The sequence below is a fragment of the Bos mutus genome, chromosome 22 (genome assembly GCF_027580195.1).
Source record: "Bos mutus isolate GX-2022 chromosome 22, NWIPB_WYAK_1.1, whole genome shotgun sequence".
Classification (NCBI taxonomy): domain Eukaryota; kingdom Metazoa; phylum Chordata; class Mammalia; order Artiodactyla; family Bovidae; genus Bos; species Bos mutus.
In genome coordinates this window covers 45567686-45583887 of record NC_091638.1, presented here as the reverse complement: position 1 = coordinate 45583887, position 16202 = coordinate 45567686, and the positions used below count along the sequence as shown (strand labels likewise).

The window sequence follows — 16202 nt, the reverse complement described above, 5'->3', positions numbered from 1 at the left end:
AGGGTCACAGAACAAAGCCTGTATTTTATGCTCCTTTTCAGCCCCAGGTCAGGGGGGCTATGACTGAAGAGGTATTGCATCAAGTTGGGGACATCCGCTGGGAAGACCATGGAGAGGTCAATGAGACCCCTCACAAACTGTGGCATCTTTGCCCAGTTCCTAGACCATAGTTTCCTCATCTCCAAAATGGAATTTATAACACCTGGTTTTCAGAGTTGTTGCGAGAATTAAATGAGATACTATATTTAGAATTCCTAGCCTAGTTTTGAAGAGCTCAAAAGCTGTTGGCTCCTCCTACTTTAAAACGTGAACAACAACAAAAAACTATCACAATGAAGAAAAGTGCTGCACACATTACACCCACACTAGATTCCTCTTAAAGCAACGTCAGCCTAAGACACCCCCAGATCTACACAGCACAACCACTGGACCCCTCCCTCCCCAAAACACAATGGCTCCCCAGTGGCTGACATCTTGGAAAATTTCCCCATATATACTCTCTGCTTTGGTGGGAGATCTGAATGTTCTTGAAGGCAGTAATGAACAGGTTAAAGTTGAGGGGATTTCAAACATGTCTAATCCAATAAGAGGCTTGGTAAAACATGCGTTATCACTTAAAGAATAAATGTTTAAAAATAGAGCACAGATGTGAAATTTGAATAAAAAAAAAAAAAAACAGAAAAAGCACGTGAGAGATCTTCTTGGCATTTGTATGTTATTCTCTGTTTTGGTCACCTTCAGCTAAGCCTGTTATTCTGATGTACTCTGCCAACAGCTAGATACTACAGCAGTGCTTCAAATTACTGAAAGAAAGCTGGCAGATCACTCTAAAACTTACAAGTCAGACCCATCTCTCCCTTTCTGTATTTCTAAAAGTGGGGGAATGAAGGGGTAAAGTCTGTCTGTTCAAGTTTTTCTACTTAAAAGGTATATTCCAAAAGCAAAGAATAAGCTTTTCTAAGACTAGATACTTGGATACTTGATATTTGGATACTTGAAAACACAAAGTATCATTGGTGGATAGGCATTTGTCACAAAAGCTAGGCTATGAATTGCCAATCACAAAATTCACAGGAACTCCTACTTCTGCGTAAAGTCATTTCCTGCTCCCTCAAGCAAGCAAAGATTTTTAAACATTGGTAATGCTTCTGCACCAAAAAAAAAAAAAAAGCAGTGTGCTCTGTCATCTGTTTTATGAGCTAATATCTGCCTTATAGGTGGTAGAGATGATAAAATCCCAAGGCTCAAGGACAAAGTCAGTATCAACATCTCCTTCTACAGCCCAATAGTGCTCTACACAGTACCTTCACAAATGTTTAGGGAAGAGAACTAAAATGGTTTTTAAAACATGGCTTCCTTCAAGTGTGAGACTGAGAAAGTGGTCCACCAGAGTCAGCCTGATGGTTTTGGAAGGTGTATTTCTAACAAAGATTAGAGAAACATATGGAATCACAGAGGAAAACACATAGCCTCCACAGTCTTTGAGTGCTAATTTGTGATGCAACCAGCAAACCAAATGCATTCCCTGAGTACTGAGATTGAGGCACCAGCTGCCTGGAATAAAAAATGTCTTCAGGCTAAGAGAGCAGACCAGTGTCCTGACCAATCACTGGGACACTAAGAGTAAAGTGTTTTCAGTAATACCAAAAACTTCAAGTTTTACCTCTGTGAGAATGCCCTGGCCTTGGCCTGCTGTAGAGAGAATGAGTATTTCTTTTTTTTTTTTAAAGGGGTTCTCCAAAACAAACTGTAAAGACACTTGGCACTGAAGTCAATGATAAATAGAGATGTGGCTAGATTCTACCAGTGGGACATGAACAGCTTAACCCAAAGTGAGTCTACAGTAAAAACCAATGCATTTGCATTTCAGCAATTTGATCTAGGGCAAGTCTGTGATGCATTACAATGTTGGGATCACATCAAGCTTTCTGGCACTTGTCCAACCACAACATGAAGCTATGGAAACCCCACTGCATGGAGTTCCTTCACCACTGTTCAATTGTGTTCACCTCCCAAACCATAAAGCATAATTAAAAGTCATCTGCATACCATGTAATGGAAGTGTAAATGGGAAGCACAACCACATGAGGCCCCCAGCAGAGAGAGAAAGAAATGCCCGGTGAACCATTCCACTCGGGTGCTTCTTGTTTTTCTTGACGGGACGCTTCTACCTGTGGCGAGATCCAATTTTGGCTGGAATCTCACCCTTAGAACCAGCTTTCCTGAACACTTTCTGCGGCAGCATCTGCCTTCTCCCACTCTTGGCGTGGCTAATTCTTGGAGACAATCCTGTGATGGTCTGGACACTACAGAGGAGAGTCAGGCCCTACGAAAATCAATTATACTGTGTAGATCTCCACAGCGTCCAGAACGTTAACCTGGATATAGGACTTCTCTTCTCTGCAAGCTCTGGAGGGCAACATAGAGAATCAGTGGACTAGTCTCCTGGTCTTAATACCTTCCTGCTCCCAACTGACCAGTGTGTTTCCTGGTAACCAAAAGCAACGCCCAGAACTAGTAGGAAAGGGAAAAGAAAACCAAGCACAATTTATCTCTGATCACAAAAGTATTCTAACTGGCTCTGAGAAATAAGCTGGTTCTAATTTTAACTGAACAATAGTATCTGGCCCTCATTTTAAAAAAGGCATTTTCATCAAGGATGTGCATTTCACTACTTCAGCACACAAGGGAACATTTGGGAATAAGGCTTAGGGGGTAAGACTTAGTTTTAAGCTTTCTTCAAAAACCCTTTAGCAGCAGGAAAATCCAGTGATTTCAGAATTAATTATTTTGATGTCAGTCCTTTCTTCAAGGATGGAGGAAAAGAGTTGGGGGGATTGGATCCAAGACACAAAAGAAGGAAAGATTGTAAATTTTAACAATATTTTTAGAACTAGCATCCTTAGAGGAAGAACAAAAATACAAAATAAAGATAAAAAACCTTAATGAATTCCTAGTTGAATCCCTCTCCTCAAATGGCAAAAATCTGGAAGGCAGATTTTTTTTTTTTTTTTTAAAGAGAGGTGGTGTAAGTGTCAGAGGTGTGTACTTGCAAGGAAACGGAATTGGGAAGAATACAAAAGTCAGATAGACTTATATGTCTACTACCAAACTATGATTAATCCCTTATATTTTTCTGTAAGCAACAAGTTACAGATAGTTAATTTGTACTGCTCTCACCTATATAAAGGTGTCCAGCCTAGAATCAACTCAAGGGTCAAAACCCAGAGTGTCATAAAGATTCTTTTGTGGTTAAACATAGCTGGCATTTCTGAACTCATTTCATATCACCTTCTCTGGCTCTTTTGAAAGGCGTTTAATGGGAGTTTAGGTATTCCGGGGCAAATTAATTTATAAGAAGCTCAGACATTTTCCGGAAAGAAAAGGAGGGACTCCTTTCATAATGGCAAATCATCTTTGCCATATCTAGAAACTCAGTACATTTAATTAAAAAAAAAACAAAAAACAAAAAACAAAACACCTCCCAAACTGGAAGGGACCTGAAGGGTTCAAAATAGATGGTCCTGCAAAAATTCAAGTGTGGTAAAAGTCATCTCTGCAAAGTGTCTTGCAACATGGCAAGAAAGAACACAGCACCAATTCTGTGGTCATCTTTCAGCAAACACGTCTCCATGTCTTTTTACCAACTCCGATAGTGGCTTCCTGGAATATTACAGGCAGAATTATGAGGCTCAATTTTGTCTAAAGTCATGATTGATCAAGGAAGTCTCTTCTTTTAATAAGCTGCTCTGGCAATTCAATCATTCAATCATTTATACAGTCAACCAACATTCGTTGAATGCCAACCAGCAAATGTTAGCAGCTGTAAATGGTCAGCCAAAAAAAAAAAAGTCATGAGGTCACATTCACAGTCTTCATGGAGTTCATTAACTAGCAGGACAGATAGTTTCTACCCAAATAATCACCAAAACAAACGCAAAAACTGCATCTGTTCTAGTGCAATTAAATGATGTACATGTGCTACAAGAGTGCCAAATTGGGGATTTGACCCAATTGAGAAAGTCCCATAAGGCCTCCCTGAAAAGGTGATGTTGGATTGAGACTGAATTGAACCAGTAGGTGTTAACTATGTGAGGAAAAGAAGAAAATGTGTTCCAGGCAGCGGGAATTGCATGTACAAGGCAGATAGCATGTTGGTTTAAATTTGTCTTTATCCTACCAGCAAGGGAAGCCAGGGAAGAATTTTCAGCAGTGAGAGCTAGAGTGTGATGAGCATATCGTGGGATGTACCTTTAGAATATTCACTGGAAGGATGGATGCTGAAGCTGAAACTTCAATACTTTGGCCACCTGATGTGAAGAACTGACTCCTTGGAGAAGACCCTGATGCTGGGAAAGATTGAAGGCAGGAGGAGAAGGGGACGACAGAGGATGAGATGATTGGATGGCGTTACCAACTCGATGGACATGAGTATGCAATGCATTGGGTAGTTGGTTGCTTATGAGGAAAAAGTGAGATAATGTTTGTAAACCATGTTTACAGAAAACACTTGGTGTAGACCTGGCTTGTGGAAATCAAGCAATTATTCACACAAAACAATATTTATTTGGTGCCCACTATGTGCTTGGCAAAGTGCAATAGTTAGGGGGTTGTTGAATGCGCACTCATGTTCAGTCAATGAGACTGCTATGGGCAGAGCTCTGCACGGTATGAGCTCAAAAGGCAGCCTGAATAGGGTAATATCTCTCATGTGCCCACCTGCCTCAAAATCCCCAGACCCATGATTTTTCCCTCCCATTGGCCTGGGTATCTCAGGTCAATTATGTGGGTGATGACAAATGAGGTCTGGGACTCATTGTCCCTGGGATGTCCTCTCTGACTGTTATCTATGAGGGATGCATACATAAACCAAACAAATTTAATAAGTGCTGTGGGCCTGTTCAGTGCAGGTTGGGAACTGGGGTCTACAACTCCTAACACATCTGCTCATCACTCCCCAAGTGCTTGGGTTTTAGGGGTACGGGGACCAGGAAGGCTTTAGTGCCAACAATTGTCTGCTCTATCTCCAGTGCTTCAACAGTATGTTCTCAATGAGCTGTGACTCCAAGGTATGTGAAAAACAACAAAGATGAAATAAAAGTTAAACTATCTCTGAGGGTTGGTAGTGATAAAATCTATTACTACTACTAGTAGCAGTGGTAGTAATGGGAGCTCACACATATTTGGAACATTTGTCTATCAGGCATGTGCAAATCACTTTATATACATTATACTCACAAACAACCCTCTAAATCATGTATTAGCCCAATTTACAGATGAGGAACTGAAGCTCAGGGAGGTTCAGTATTTTGCTCATGATCACTCAACTAACAAGTGCTGGAATAAAAATTTGACCTACACAGTGAAACTCCAGATGCCAAACGCAAACTCCACTTAAAGCTGTGTGGCAAAAATGTCTGTTCAAGCATCATGGTGTGTCCAGCTATGAAGCCTGAGCAGCACACCCAACCTCTCCAGACCTCTGGCTCCTTCTCTGTAAGAGCATCGGCTCTTCCTCTTTGGTGGGAGTTGATGAGTTAATGTATATAAAGCCCTTTGACCCACACCTGGCACATGATGGGAGTTTAAAAGTACTAGCAGTCATTATGTGATCAAACATCCTAAGCCTAAGAGCTCTAGGCAGAACTATTCTTTATGAATGGCTGGCTGGAGACCATTCTCAAATGGGTTTCTGGCATCTACTTTAGGTATACAAAGATAAAAGGACCTCAGAATTTCTGGAATATCCATCGGCTTGCAACTCTGAATTGCCTCCTAAACATGGTGGGGTATATGTGGACTCAGATGGGCTATATAAAATCTGAGCTCTATCACTTATAAGCTCTGTATGTTGGGCTGGTTATTCTGTACTCTGAGTCTCAGTTACGGACCCCAGAAAGAGCAAGTAATCTTGACACATCACAGGGCTGCTGTGAGGACTGTGGGACAGAGTAAGTCCCCCAGGGACACTGGATTCCCTTCCTAGCACAAAGTAAACTCTCAATAAAAATGGCATGCTTTTATAAGCCAATTACTATTATTTTCAGACTCATTATCATCTGCAACAAAAATACATAAATTGACATTTTTTTCTTGCTCTGTGGCCAGGAGGGTCACAGAAGAATTTCTGGGGAAGAATTTCAAACCTAAGTCAGGGAAAGAAGCCCATCCTCCTCCTTTGCTGCTTCTTTTTCCACAACAGTTCTTCAGACCCTGCTTTTAGCCCAGGCAGGAGCCTAACTGTGCATGGCTGGGGTTTCCCAAATGTGCCCCATGATACCCAAAACCCAGCCTGTCGTGAATAGTGCAGGCTTTGTACAGTTTCCCAGGAGCAGAATGAAGGGCTACACTCAATCCTTCCTGGAATCCAGGAGTGCATTTTCATGATGCTGAGAAAGAAAGAAAAAAAACAAAAAACAGCCTTAAAAAAATTCCTTACTGGGAAGAGTATAGAGAGATTTGGGGAGGAAAGTATCTAAGAGATAAAAAGTCAAATGTAATTCAAGAAGCCTGATAGTAAGCCCTCTGCCAATCTCATTTTTACAGCAGTGCAGCCTATTTCAGAAGAGGTGGACCTGTAAGGTGACCATCAATACTAGAACCATTGGCAAATACATAATAAATACAATTTTATTATAAATCAAGATACAGTGCTCTCATCAATGGTTCTAGACTCTATGGCCAATGAATACTGGAAATCATCAGAAGAGCTGAAGGTCAAGATATGATGTAGCTCTTATGCACCCCCAACCCCAATGGTGGGGGCGAGTGTCTCCTCAGCAGCTGACTGACCTGAGACCTTTGGATCATGTACGCATCATAGCTGGACCCATGGTACTTGGCCGTAATATCTGGGCTGTAGCTAGCATCACAACTGCATGGTATGTTCGAGGTCAGGGGCTGTTTCTTAGGTCTATAAGCCTGTGGGAGAAAGCTACAATGGTTACGTGAAGGAGGGGAGGATGCAGGGTGCACAGGGAAGGAACTAGGAGAAAGCAAAGAAGGAGCCCCAATTTGACTTTCCATGGCCAAGTGGGTGGAAAAACTAGTATAGAAGGTGCACAGACCCAAGCGAAGTGGTCAGATGTAAGTGGCCCCTAACTTCTGGATCAGCTCTAGCAAGGCATGCTGCTCTGTGGAATGACCCCAACACCCACCAGTTACGGTCACCCTCCCTCTGCAGGAGAGGGCACCCAGGCATGGCGGTGCTTGTTTACTTGCTCTCTTAGTAAGGCAGTCCCATGAAAATCAGACTCTGGTGCAGGGCCAAAGGATGCCTTTTCCTTCCTGGGGAGGGAAAGGGTTGGCCCAATTGTGACAGGAGGGAGCTTATCTTTTCAGGCATTCAGAGAACTTCAGAGCCACGGGTGGCCCCAGCTAAGCTATGATAGCCACATCGTGAGACCACAGATCACTGAAGCATTCTCTGTTGAGTGGGTTTCATAATGAAGCTGCAATCTAACTGACTATTTGTAACCACTGATTCCAAAAGCGCTCAGGTTATATATATATGGAGGAGAAACCGTGTCTGAAGATTTCAGAGATGATTTTGCAATATGCTTTAGGTATAAATATTTCCATTTAAGCCACTTCCAGGAAGCCACACAAAAGACACACAGTGGCCTAGATGAGGGAAAAATAGGATAATGTGGCAAATGAATGTTTAAAAAAGTATTTGACTAAATAATGGCTACAGGGGTCTCCACGCATAGCCTGGCTATCTCCAAGCCTAGGGGCTGGTTCTTGGCCAGAAAGTTTGGGTAGAAATCATTGAAGAATCAAAGTTGGAAGTATGGAGAAAAAGAAATCGAAAGAACTAGATAATGGGAGTCATTATTGGGCCCAGAAAGTGAGCAAGACAGAAGGTAACAAGTTCTATGGGAAAGAAAGTGCCCAGAATTTAATTAGTACTTTCTAGGATTTAGTCAGAAGTCATACAAAGTCCACCGGAAGGAAGAGAGCTGAGAGGTATTTCTGGGGAGATGTGAATACAAAAGAAAGCAAAACAGCGCTGGCTGAGAACCACACAAGCCCAGGCACATGCACAAAAACAGGAAAGCAATAAAATGTTCCAGCGACAACTTGGACTATTTTTCTCCTACCTGGTTTCACCTGCTTGAGCATGCAGGATGGACACGGCAAAACAAAGAGTAACTAAACCCAGAGAAAGCACTCCAAACCCACAACCCAGCAAAACACACCAGTCATGCGAAAGGCCCCACCTGCTGCTTTAACTGATGCACTAGTCGATCTTTTTCCCGCTTGAGGGCCATGACTTCTTCTTGTGTCTTTTTCTTTTTGGAGGCAGACAATTCCAGCAAGGCAATGTTCGCATCTTTTTCACTGATTGCCGCAAGAAGTGCTTCCTGTCTGATAAAATAAAGATATTGTGATGATTTTTATAAAGTGAAAAAAATCAGCATTTATAGTTGAAGTGAGCCATAGCATGGTGTCTCAAGTGGAGGAATTATGGATAGTGATTAAAAACAACTGCTTCCTTGATTCTCAGAAGAATGGACAAAGTAGTTTGTATCAGAATCCCTGAGACCCACACAGTGTCCTCTGAGACACACCTTTTGATGGCTTCATAGACACAACTGTATACAAGAAATGGAGGGAGTCAGTCTGCACATTCCTAAGACATCTACCCATTTATCCATCCAGTAATTCAACTGTTGAATCCTATCCGTTGAATCCTTCCATCTATCTATCCATTCGTTTGCCAGGTAAAGTTCTAGATATCCCAAGACAAGTCAATAGAGTTGGGCAGCAAATTCAATATCAAGTATTATTTTTATCATGCAAGAATTTCTTTTGAAAAAGGCATGCAGAGATATTTACTAGGGTCTCCTTTCAATTTTCAATGAAATTAGTTACACTCCCCCACCATTCTACCAAGAACCACTCATTTCTCAGTCTTTCTTACCTCAGTAATTTTAACACCAATCACTAAGTAGCCCAGGTTTCTAAATTAGAAGTTATCCTTGACTCCCTTTCTTCCTGTTCACTCAGAGCCAATCCATCAATAATTTCATTAGGTTTTACACCAAAACACATCCCCTATCTCAATTAACTTACTGTTACAAACTTATCCCACCCATCAGCAACTACTTGTGTAGCTTAACCACTTGCCACCCTGGTACAGAGACCAAAGTAATCTTTAAAACAATATAAATCCAGATTCCACCATTCTGTTGAATGAAAAGTCCATCCTATCACCCACTAAACTTTAAATTCAGATCCTTTACTGATGCCTGCAACTCGTTACACCAACTGGCCCTGAGCATCTCTCTGAGGTCATCTTGTTCTTTCTTTCCCTCCTCAGTCACATTTTGTTCCTGATCTCTTTTCCAGTCCCTGAAAATGTTACACTTGTTCTCACCTCTTAAGCTTTGCCTCTGCCATTCCCTCTGCCTGGAATACCTTGGCCACAAACAGCACCTTTCATGTTTCAGCTCGAAAAAGCCCTCTCCAGCCACTCTCCCTAGAGGCGACTTCTCAGCTTCCACCTTGTACCCAAGCCACTGGTCTGTCATGTTACACTGTTTTTTGTTTTCATAGAACTGTTCACTGCTTGAAAAAATCTTAAGATATCTACTATTTGTTTGTTTTCCAGACTTGACACTCCATGAATTCGAACCCCATTACCTTGTGCACCACCAATTCTCCAGCTTCTAGAAGAGCATAAAGCAGGTGTCAAAAATGTTTGTTCGATAAATAAATAAGTTCAGTTTACACTTCCTAAAAACTTTTAAGACACCACTGGAAAACTCTCTTATTTAAAAAAATTACAGTGCTTTGACTGCTGATTAATTGCTGATCACTGCTCACTTAGAAAAGTATTACAGTTGCTTCCTCCCATTTTATAGTCCAATTTTCTGTCAACATCTGTCACAAATTTTAACCTAGAATTTTCTGAGACTATTACTGACTCAGAAATGGCCCTCTTGGTATGTTTCATTTAGTCCTCCTTTCCTCTGAGGAGGCCTCGTCTCAACCATTTGTGTCACTTCAGCAATAGTCTAGATAATTTAGAAGACCCTATAGCCCTAGGAAAGCCTCCATATTGAGTACTTTTTTTCCTCACAAGCCCCAGGACTGAAACCTGGTCATGGTCCTGTTTTGCCTTTCTTTAATTCCCAAAAGAAGACCAGGCCCTCTCCAGATGTTTGGACAAGATGGTCATTATTTGGATCTCCGATTTCTTTTCCTTTTCACTACAGGGATTTGAATGGACTTTTCTGGGCCCTGCTCATGCCAGGCAGTAGGAGCTTCTGTCTGAGGCCCAATCAGACTTGTGAGCAGCAGAAATGTTGGGAAATATCTCCACTTTCCAGAAGAAAACCAGTGTAGGCTAGACTACAAGTAACAGCTTTAATAGTCAACTTCACAGAGCCTGTCTCTTTCTGGATAATATCTTGAGACAATAGACATGTCGGCCATTCACAGCCACTGCATATTTATATATAAGGCCAAGGTGAAGAGGCTGCATAGACTTCAAATCAGGGAGAGCTCAACGGCTATCTACTCCAATTTAGCTACAACACACCTAAGGTGAGTGCAATAGTTTTTGCCACTCTGCTCCAAGTAGAAATTTCCAAGTGAAACTTTTTAAGTGGAAACAACTAAAAAGATCATTTTTTGGAAAATTGGGAGTTGACAGTACATTATGCTATATCCCAAAGATTCATCTTTTATAGCTATATGCAGCCATTTAAAATGCTGATTTAAAAAATGTAATGATATATGAGAACATGTATGTTTGTTGAGAGACTCCATGAGCCTCATATTTCTGCATATTTTATGAGCAAAGGTGCTACCTTCTGTTCTCACAGGTTTCCAAGGATTGTTTAGAGTGAATAGCCTTGAGACATACACACAGTGTTCCTGTTACAATCAAAGGCTAAATATACTACTGCCTTGTATAACAGTGTTTCCTTGCAGAGCAAAGGACACACATCTTACTGCCCTGTCTTATAAAAGATTCAAGTTCTCTGAACTCAGGGTTGCTATCCTTCAATGCAACCCATTACATATACAGCTATTCATCTGGCCCTCTTGTCTTGCCTCCAAAGAACTTGGGGAATGGAATGGGGTCTTGACATAAATATACTGATGCTTGAGCAATAAAGCCAACGCCTCTAACCCAAAAGTCTCTGGTTCTCTGCCTGCATCCCTGAAACAGAGGCAGGCAAACCTGTTAGCATGTCAATAAGAAAAATTTCAGACCCTTCACAGCTCTTGATACGCAAATGTATACACAATATCCCCCCCAAAAAAACCATATTCATAGAAAGAAATGAGAGGGAAAACATTAAAATGCTAACAGGCATTATCTAATGCTGGTGAAATAGATAGGCTGGTTTTTACTTTTTCTTATACTTATATCTTTCTATGTTATACTTCCCTCCCACAAAATATCGTAAGAATAAACACTTAAAAATTGTAAATGAAGTGCTTCAGTCACAAAATAAACTGCAGGTACATGCTTCAAATATTTGGCATACCTAAAATTTGCTCATTTTTCCCATCAAGCTACATATGTTCTTTCTGTCCTTCTCATTCTTTATGTACAGGTAGGTGTACACACACATTTTCATACACATACCCATCTGGTACAATCTCATCATCTCCCACTTGAACAATTACAACAATCTCCGAACTAGTCTCCCGATGTTCACTTTCATTCCTGTGTTCCATGACCCTTTTAAATTCATTTTCCTCTTCTAGGTCAAAATTTAGAATGACATAACTTTAGTAATTGTATAGAAAAAGCAAGAGAGTTCCAGAAAAACATCTACTTCTGCTTTATTGACTATATCAAACCTTTGACTATGTCGATCACAACAAACTAGAAAATTTTTCAAGAATTGGGAATACCAGACCACCTGACCTGCCTCCTTAAAATCTGTATGCAGGTCAAGAATCAACAGTTAGAACTAGACATAGAACAATGGACTGGTCCTAATTGGGAAAGGAGTACATCAAGGCTGTATATTGTCAACCTGCTCATTTAACTTATATGCAGAGTACATCATACGAAATGCTGGGCTGGATGAAACACAAGCTGGAATCAAGATTGCCAGGAGAAATATCAATAACTTCAGATATGCAGATGACACCACCCTTATGACAGAAAGCAGAGGAATTAAAAAGCCTCTTGATGAAAGTGAAAGAGGAGAGTGAAAAAGCTGGCTTAAAACTCAGCATTCAAAGAACTAAGATCATGGCATCTGGTCCCATCACTTCATGGCAAACAGATGGGGAAACAATGGGAACAGTGACAGACTTTATTTTCTTGGGCTCCAAAATTACTGCAGATGGTGACTGCAGCCATGAAATTAAAAGATGTTTGCTCCTTGGAAGAAAAGCTATGACCAACCTAGACAGCATATTAAAAAGCTGACATGTTAGTTTGCTGACAAATGCATGTCTAGTCAAAGTTATGGTTTTTTCAGTAGTCATGTATGGATGTGAGAGCTGGACCATAAAGAAAGCTGAGTGCTGAAGAATTGATGCTTTTGAACTATGGTGTTAGAGAAGACTCTTGAGAGTCCTTTGGACTGCAAGGAGATCCAACCAGTCCATCCTAAAGGAAATCAGTCCTGAATATTTATTGGGAGGACTCATGTTGAAGCTGAAGTTCCAATACTTTGGCCACCTGATGCAAAGAACTGACTTATTGGAAAAGACCCTGATGCTGGGAAAGATTGAAGGCAGGAAGAGAAGGGGATGACAGAGGATGAGATGGTTGGATGGCATCACCGACTCGATGGACATGAGTTTGAGCAAGCTCTGGAGTTGGTGATAGACAGGGAAGCCTGGGATGCTGCAGTCCATGGGACTGCAAAGAGTTAGACACGACTGAGTGACTAAACTGACTGAAAAGTTATCATCAACCTAAAGAATGACTCCTCTAAACTCCTTTTCTCCTACAGTTTTATAACTTGGGCTTTTCATGTATTTAACATATATTGCTCTTCTTATAATACATCAAAAGTCCCAGTAAATTAATTTCTAATTCCCAGTTTTCTCTCAATAAGAAACATATTAATCCCCAAATCTCTACAGATGTTGTCACTAAATAGAGCCTCAAATCTAATAATTCTTAATTAGTAAACCTCAAAATAAATTTAAAATCATTTTTATAAAAGTGTATTTAAAACTACTCATCAATACTAATATCCATACAAAGTAACAATTTTGTTCTTCATAAACTTGTCCTTATTGTATTGTTTGTTTTGTTTGCTCTTGGCTAAGAAATCTTTTTATAAGTACTAGTATTATGCAATGATAGAACTCTGAATAAAATTAATGTAGCAATGATTATACATATTCAGAAACCCTCATTTAAAGACTGGCCTTAAACTAATGATATTTTTTCCCAAAATATCTTGATTGATATCTATATTCAGTAATTCCTGTCTACTTAAATCAAAGAGTAATTGGCAAAGGGTTTTTTAAATTACACAAAACTAGAAAAACATGAACATTACATACTTAGGATATTTGGAGAGATGTTCTGAATATGTTAAGGTTATATCTAGCCATTTCCTAGATATACCCTTACAGGGATGTCAGGCAAAGCAAATTCTTAATTCTAGGCTGACAGAGCCATTACATTTGTTTTATAAAAGCAAAAATCTTCATGAGTTTAAAATAACTTTTTATAACTCTGATACATCTTAACTAATGGATTATTCCATTATGAGTTAACTCTGCATGGTTATGGATTTTCATTAACCATAGTTTCAAAGTCAGGGTTTTTTGCTTTTTTTGTTTTTTTGAGGGTAAGGGATACTAAGTTCCAGAAAAGCATCTATTTCTGCTTTATTGACTATGCCAAAGCCTTTGAGTGTGTGGATCACAATAAACTGTGGAAAATTCTGAAAGAGATGGGAATACCAGACCACCTGATCTGCCTCTTAAGAAATTTGTATGCAGGTCAGGAAGCAACAGTTAGAACTGGACATGGAACAACAGACTGGTTCCAAATAGGAAAAGGAATTCGTCAAGGCTATATATTGTCACCCTGTTTATTTAACTTCTATGCAGAGTACATCATGAGAAACGCTGGACTGGAAGAAACACGAGCTGCAATCAAGATTGCTGGGAGAAATATCAATAACCTCAGATATGCAGATGACACCACCCTTATGGCAGAAAGTGAAGAGGAACTAAAAAGCCTCTTGATGACAGTGAAAGTGAAGAGTGAAAAAGTTGGCTTAAAGCTCAACAGTCAGAAAACGAAGATCATGGCATACGGTCCCACTACTTCATGGGAAATAGATGGGGAAACAGTGGAAACAGTGTCAGAGTTTATTTTTCTGGGCTCCAAAATCATTGCAGATGGTGACTGCAGCCATGAAATTAAAAGACGTTTTCTCTTTGGAAGGAAAGTTATGACCAACCTAGATAGCATATTCAAAAGCATAGATATTACTTTGCTAACAAAGGTTCGTCTAGTCAAGGCTATGGTTTTTCCTGTGGTCATGTATGGATGTGAGAGTTGGACTCTGAAGAAGGCTGAGCACCGAAGAATGGATGCTTTTGAACTGTGGTGTTGGAGAAGACTCTTGAGAGTCCCTTGGACTGCAAGGAGATCCAACCAGTCCATTCTGAAGGAGATCAGCCCTGGGATTTCTTTGGAAGGAATGATGCTAAAGCTGAAACTCCAGTACTTTGGGCACCTCATGCGAAGAGCTGACTCACTAGAAAAGACTCTGATGCTGGGAGGGATTGGGAGCAAGAGGAGAAGGGGACGACGGAGGATGAGATGGCTAGATGGCATCACTGACTCGATGGACATGAGTCTCAGTGAACTCCGCGAGTTGGTGCTGGACAGGGAGGCCTGGTGTGCTGCGATTCATGGGGTCCCAAAGAGTCGGACACGACTGAGCGACTGATCTGATCTGATCTGAAGGGATACTAAATATAAGTTTTTTCAAAGAATAACTTCATCTGTTAGCCCTATATTGGATTCTAAGTTTTGATAATTCTCATAGGCCAGTGTGCTGATATATCTAACTTAAAGCACTCAATAATAAATACTTCACTGATTTTAGAAAATACCAGATGCTGACATAAACTAGGAAGCTTAAATGTCCCCCTTTTGGGGGGCTCAACCTTTTAAAAGCTGAGAAAATTGAAGTATTTTCAGTTTTGATATATCCTTTACATCTATGTCTTTTTTTTTTTAAGGCTCAAGTATAAAGAGTATATATGTGGCTATAAATCAGAAATATAAAGAAAAACCCTCATTCATTTCCTCATCAAGTGAGCCACCTTCTAAATTCAAAGCCAGATTTACAGTGCTTCAGGAAACTTCACTTTCCCATCAACAAGAAGAAGGTTTCTCTGAGCCTGAAGTCACTTTCAGCACTCAGTCCCTCCTTTTTGCTTATTCACCGACAGCATGAAAAGGAACATATATACTCGTCTTTAGACAGTTAGTGGGGTTAAGTATATGCCAAAGGCTTGCAAAATTATCTTTAGAACACTGCAATGCTTCGGTATACAATTACTAAGGTGATCTGTCTATGCCCCAAAATGTAACTTAAAATATGAAAAGGAAGCCCAAATATGCTAGAAAGGAAGATAAGATAATGCAAAGAGAAATAAATCTATAAGAGTCTGCTGAATGCCAAGCTAAGAAAGTGGACCATAGACGGCATTTTATCAAAGTGCAGCCTAAACAAACGTCAAGGGGAATAATTTCTTTAACAAATATGGGCAACAATGAAGGAAAAGAGAGGGGAATTCTGTGCCCCTGCATGCATTTAGTCAGGGTTAACAATGGATAAAATTATGTGCAAGAACACATTTAATAACCCTAAGCTGTCATTCAGTTTGTAGGAGGTAGTCAAGATACAGCTAATAAAACACCAAAAAAATGGTTTTAGCCACCCTGAAAAAAATCCTCAACGGAATAAAACAAAAGAGGACTGAAGGGCATCTCCTGCCAAGATAAATGCCTTCTTTCCAGAGTTGCCTATGGCTAGCCTTCACAAAGAGAGTTCTACAATCCTCAGATGGTAATACATTCCTACGTCACTTATCACAGTCAATTTAAAAGGGAGCTTTATAAACATTTCTATTTCACTCCCTGTTGCTGTCGTTCTTTTAATGATGACTTGAGCTCTGAAAGAGGATTGAAAATTAATTTTAGGAGTTGTAAATGAGGCAGGCCAATTAGGAACTGT

The 16202-nt window shown here is 40.3% G+C and overlaps 1 protein-coding gene across 3 annotated transcripts in view; it reads right to left on the bottom strand.

The window, feature by feature from the left end:
• Positions 1-16202, bottom strand: part of ERC2 (ELKS/RAB6-interacting/CAST family member 2) — a 996367-nt gene that overhangs the window by 222614 nt on the left and 757551 nt on the right. For all 3 annotated transcript variants that reach the window (XM_070360622.1, XM_070360624.1, XM_070360623.1), the window contains exon 14: positions 8223-8370. In XM_070360622.1, the coding sequence (XP_070216723.1) occupies positions 8223-8370 (148 nt within the window). The remainder of the gene's footprint in view (positions 1-8222; positions 8371-16202) is intronic.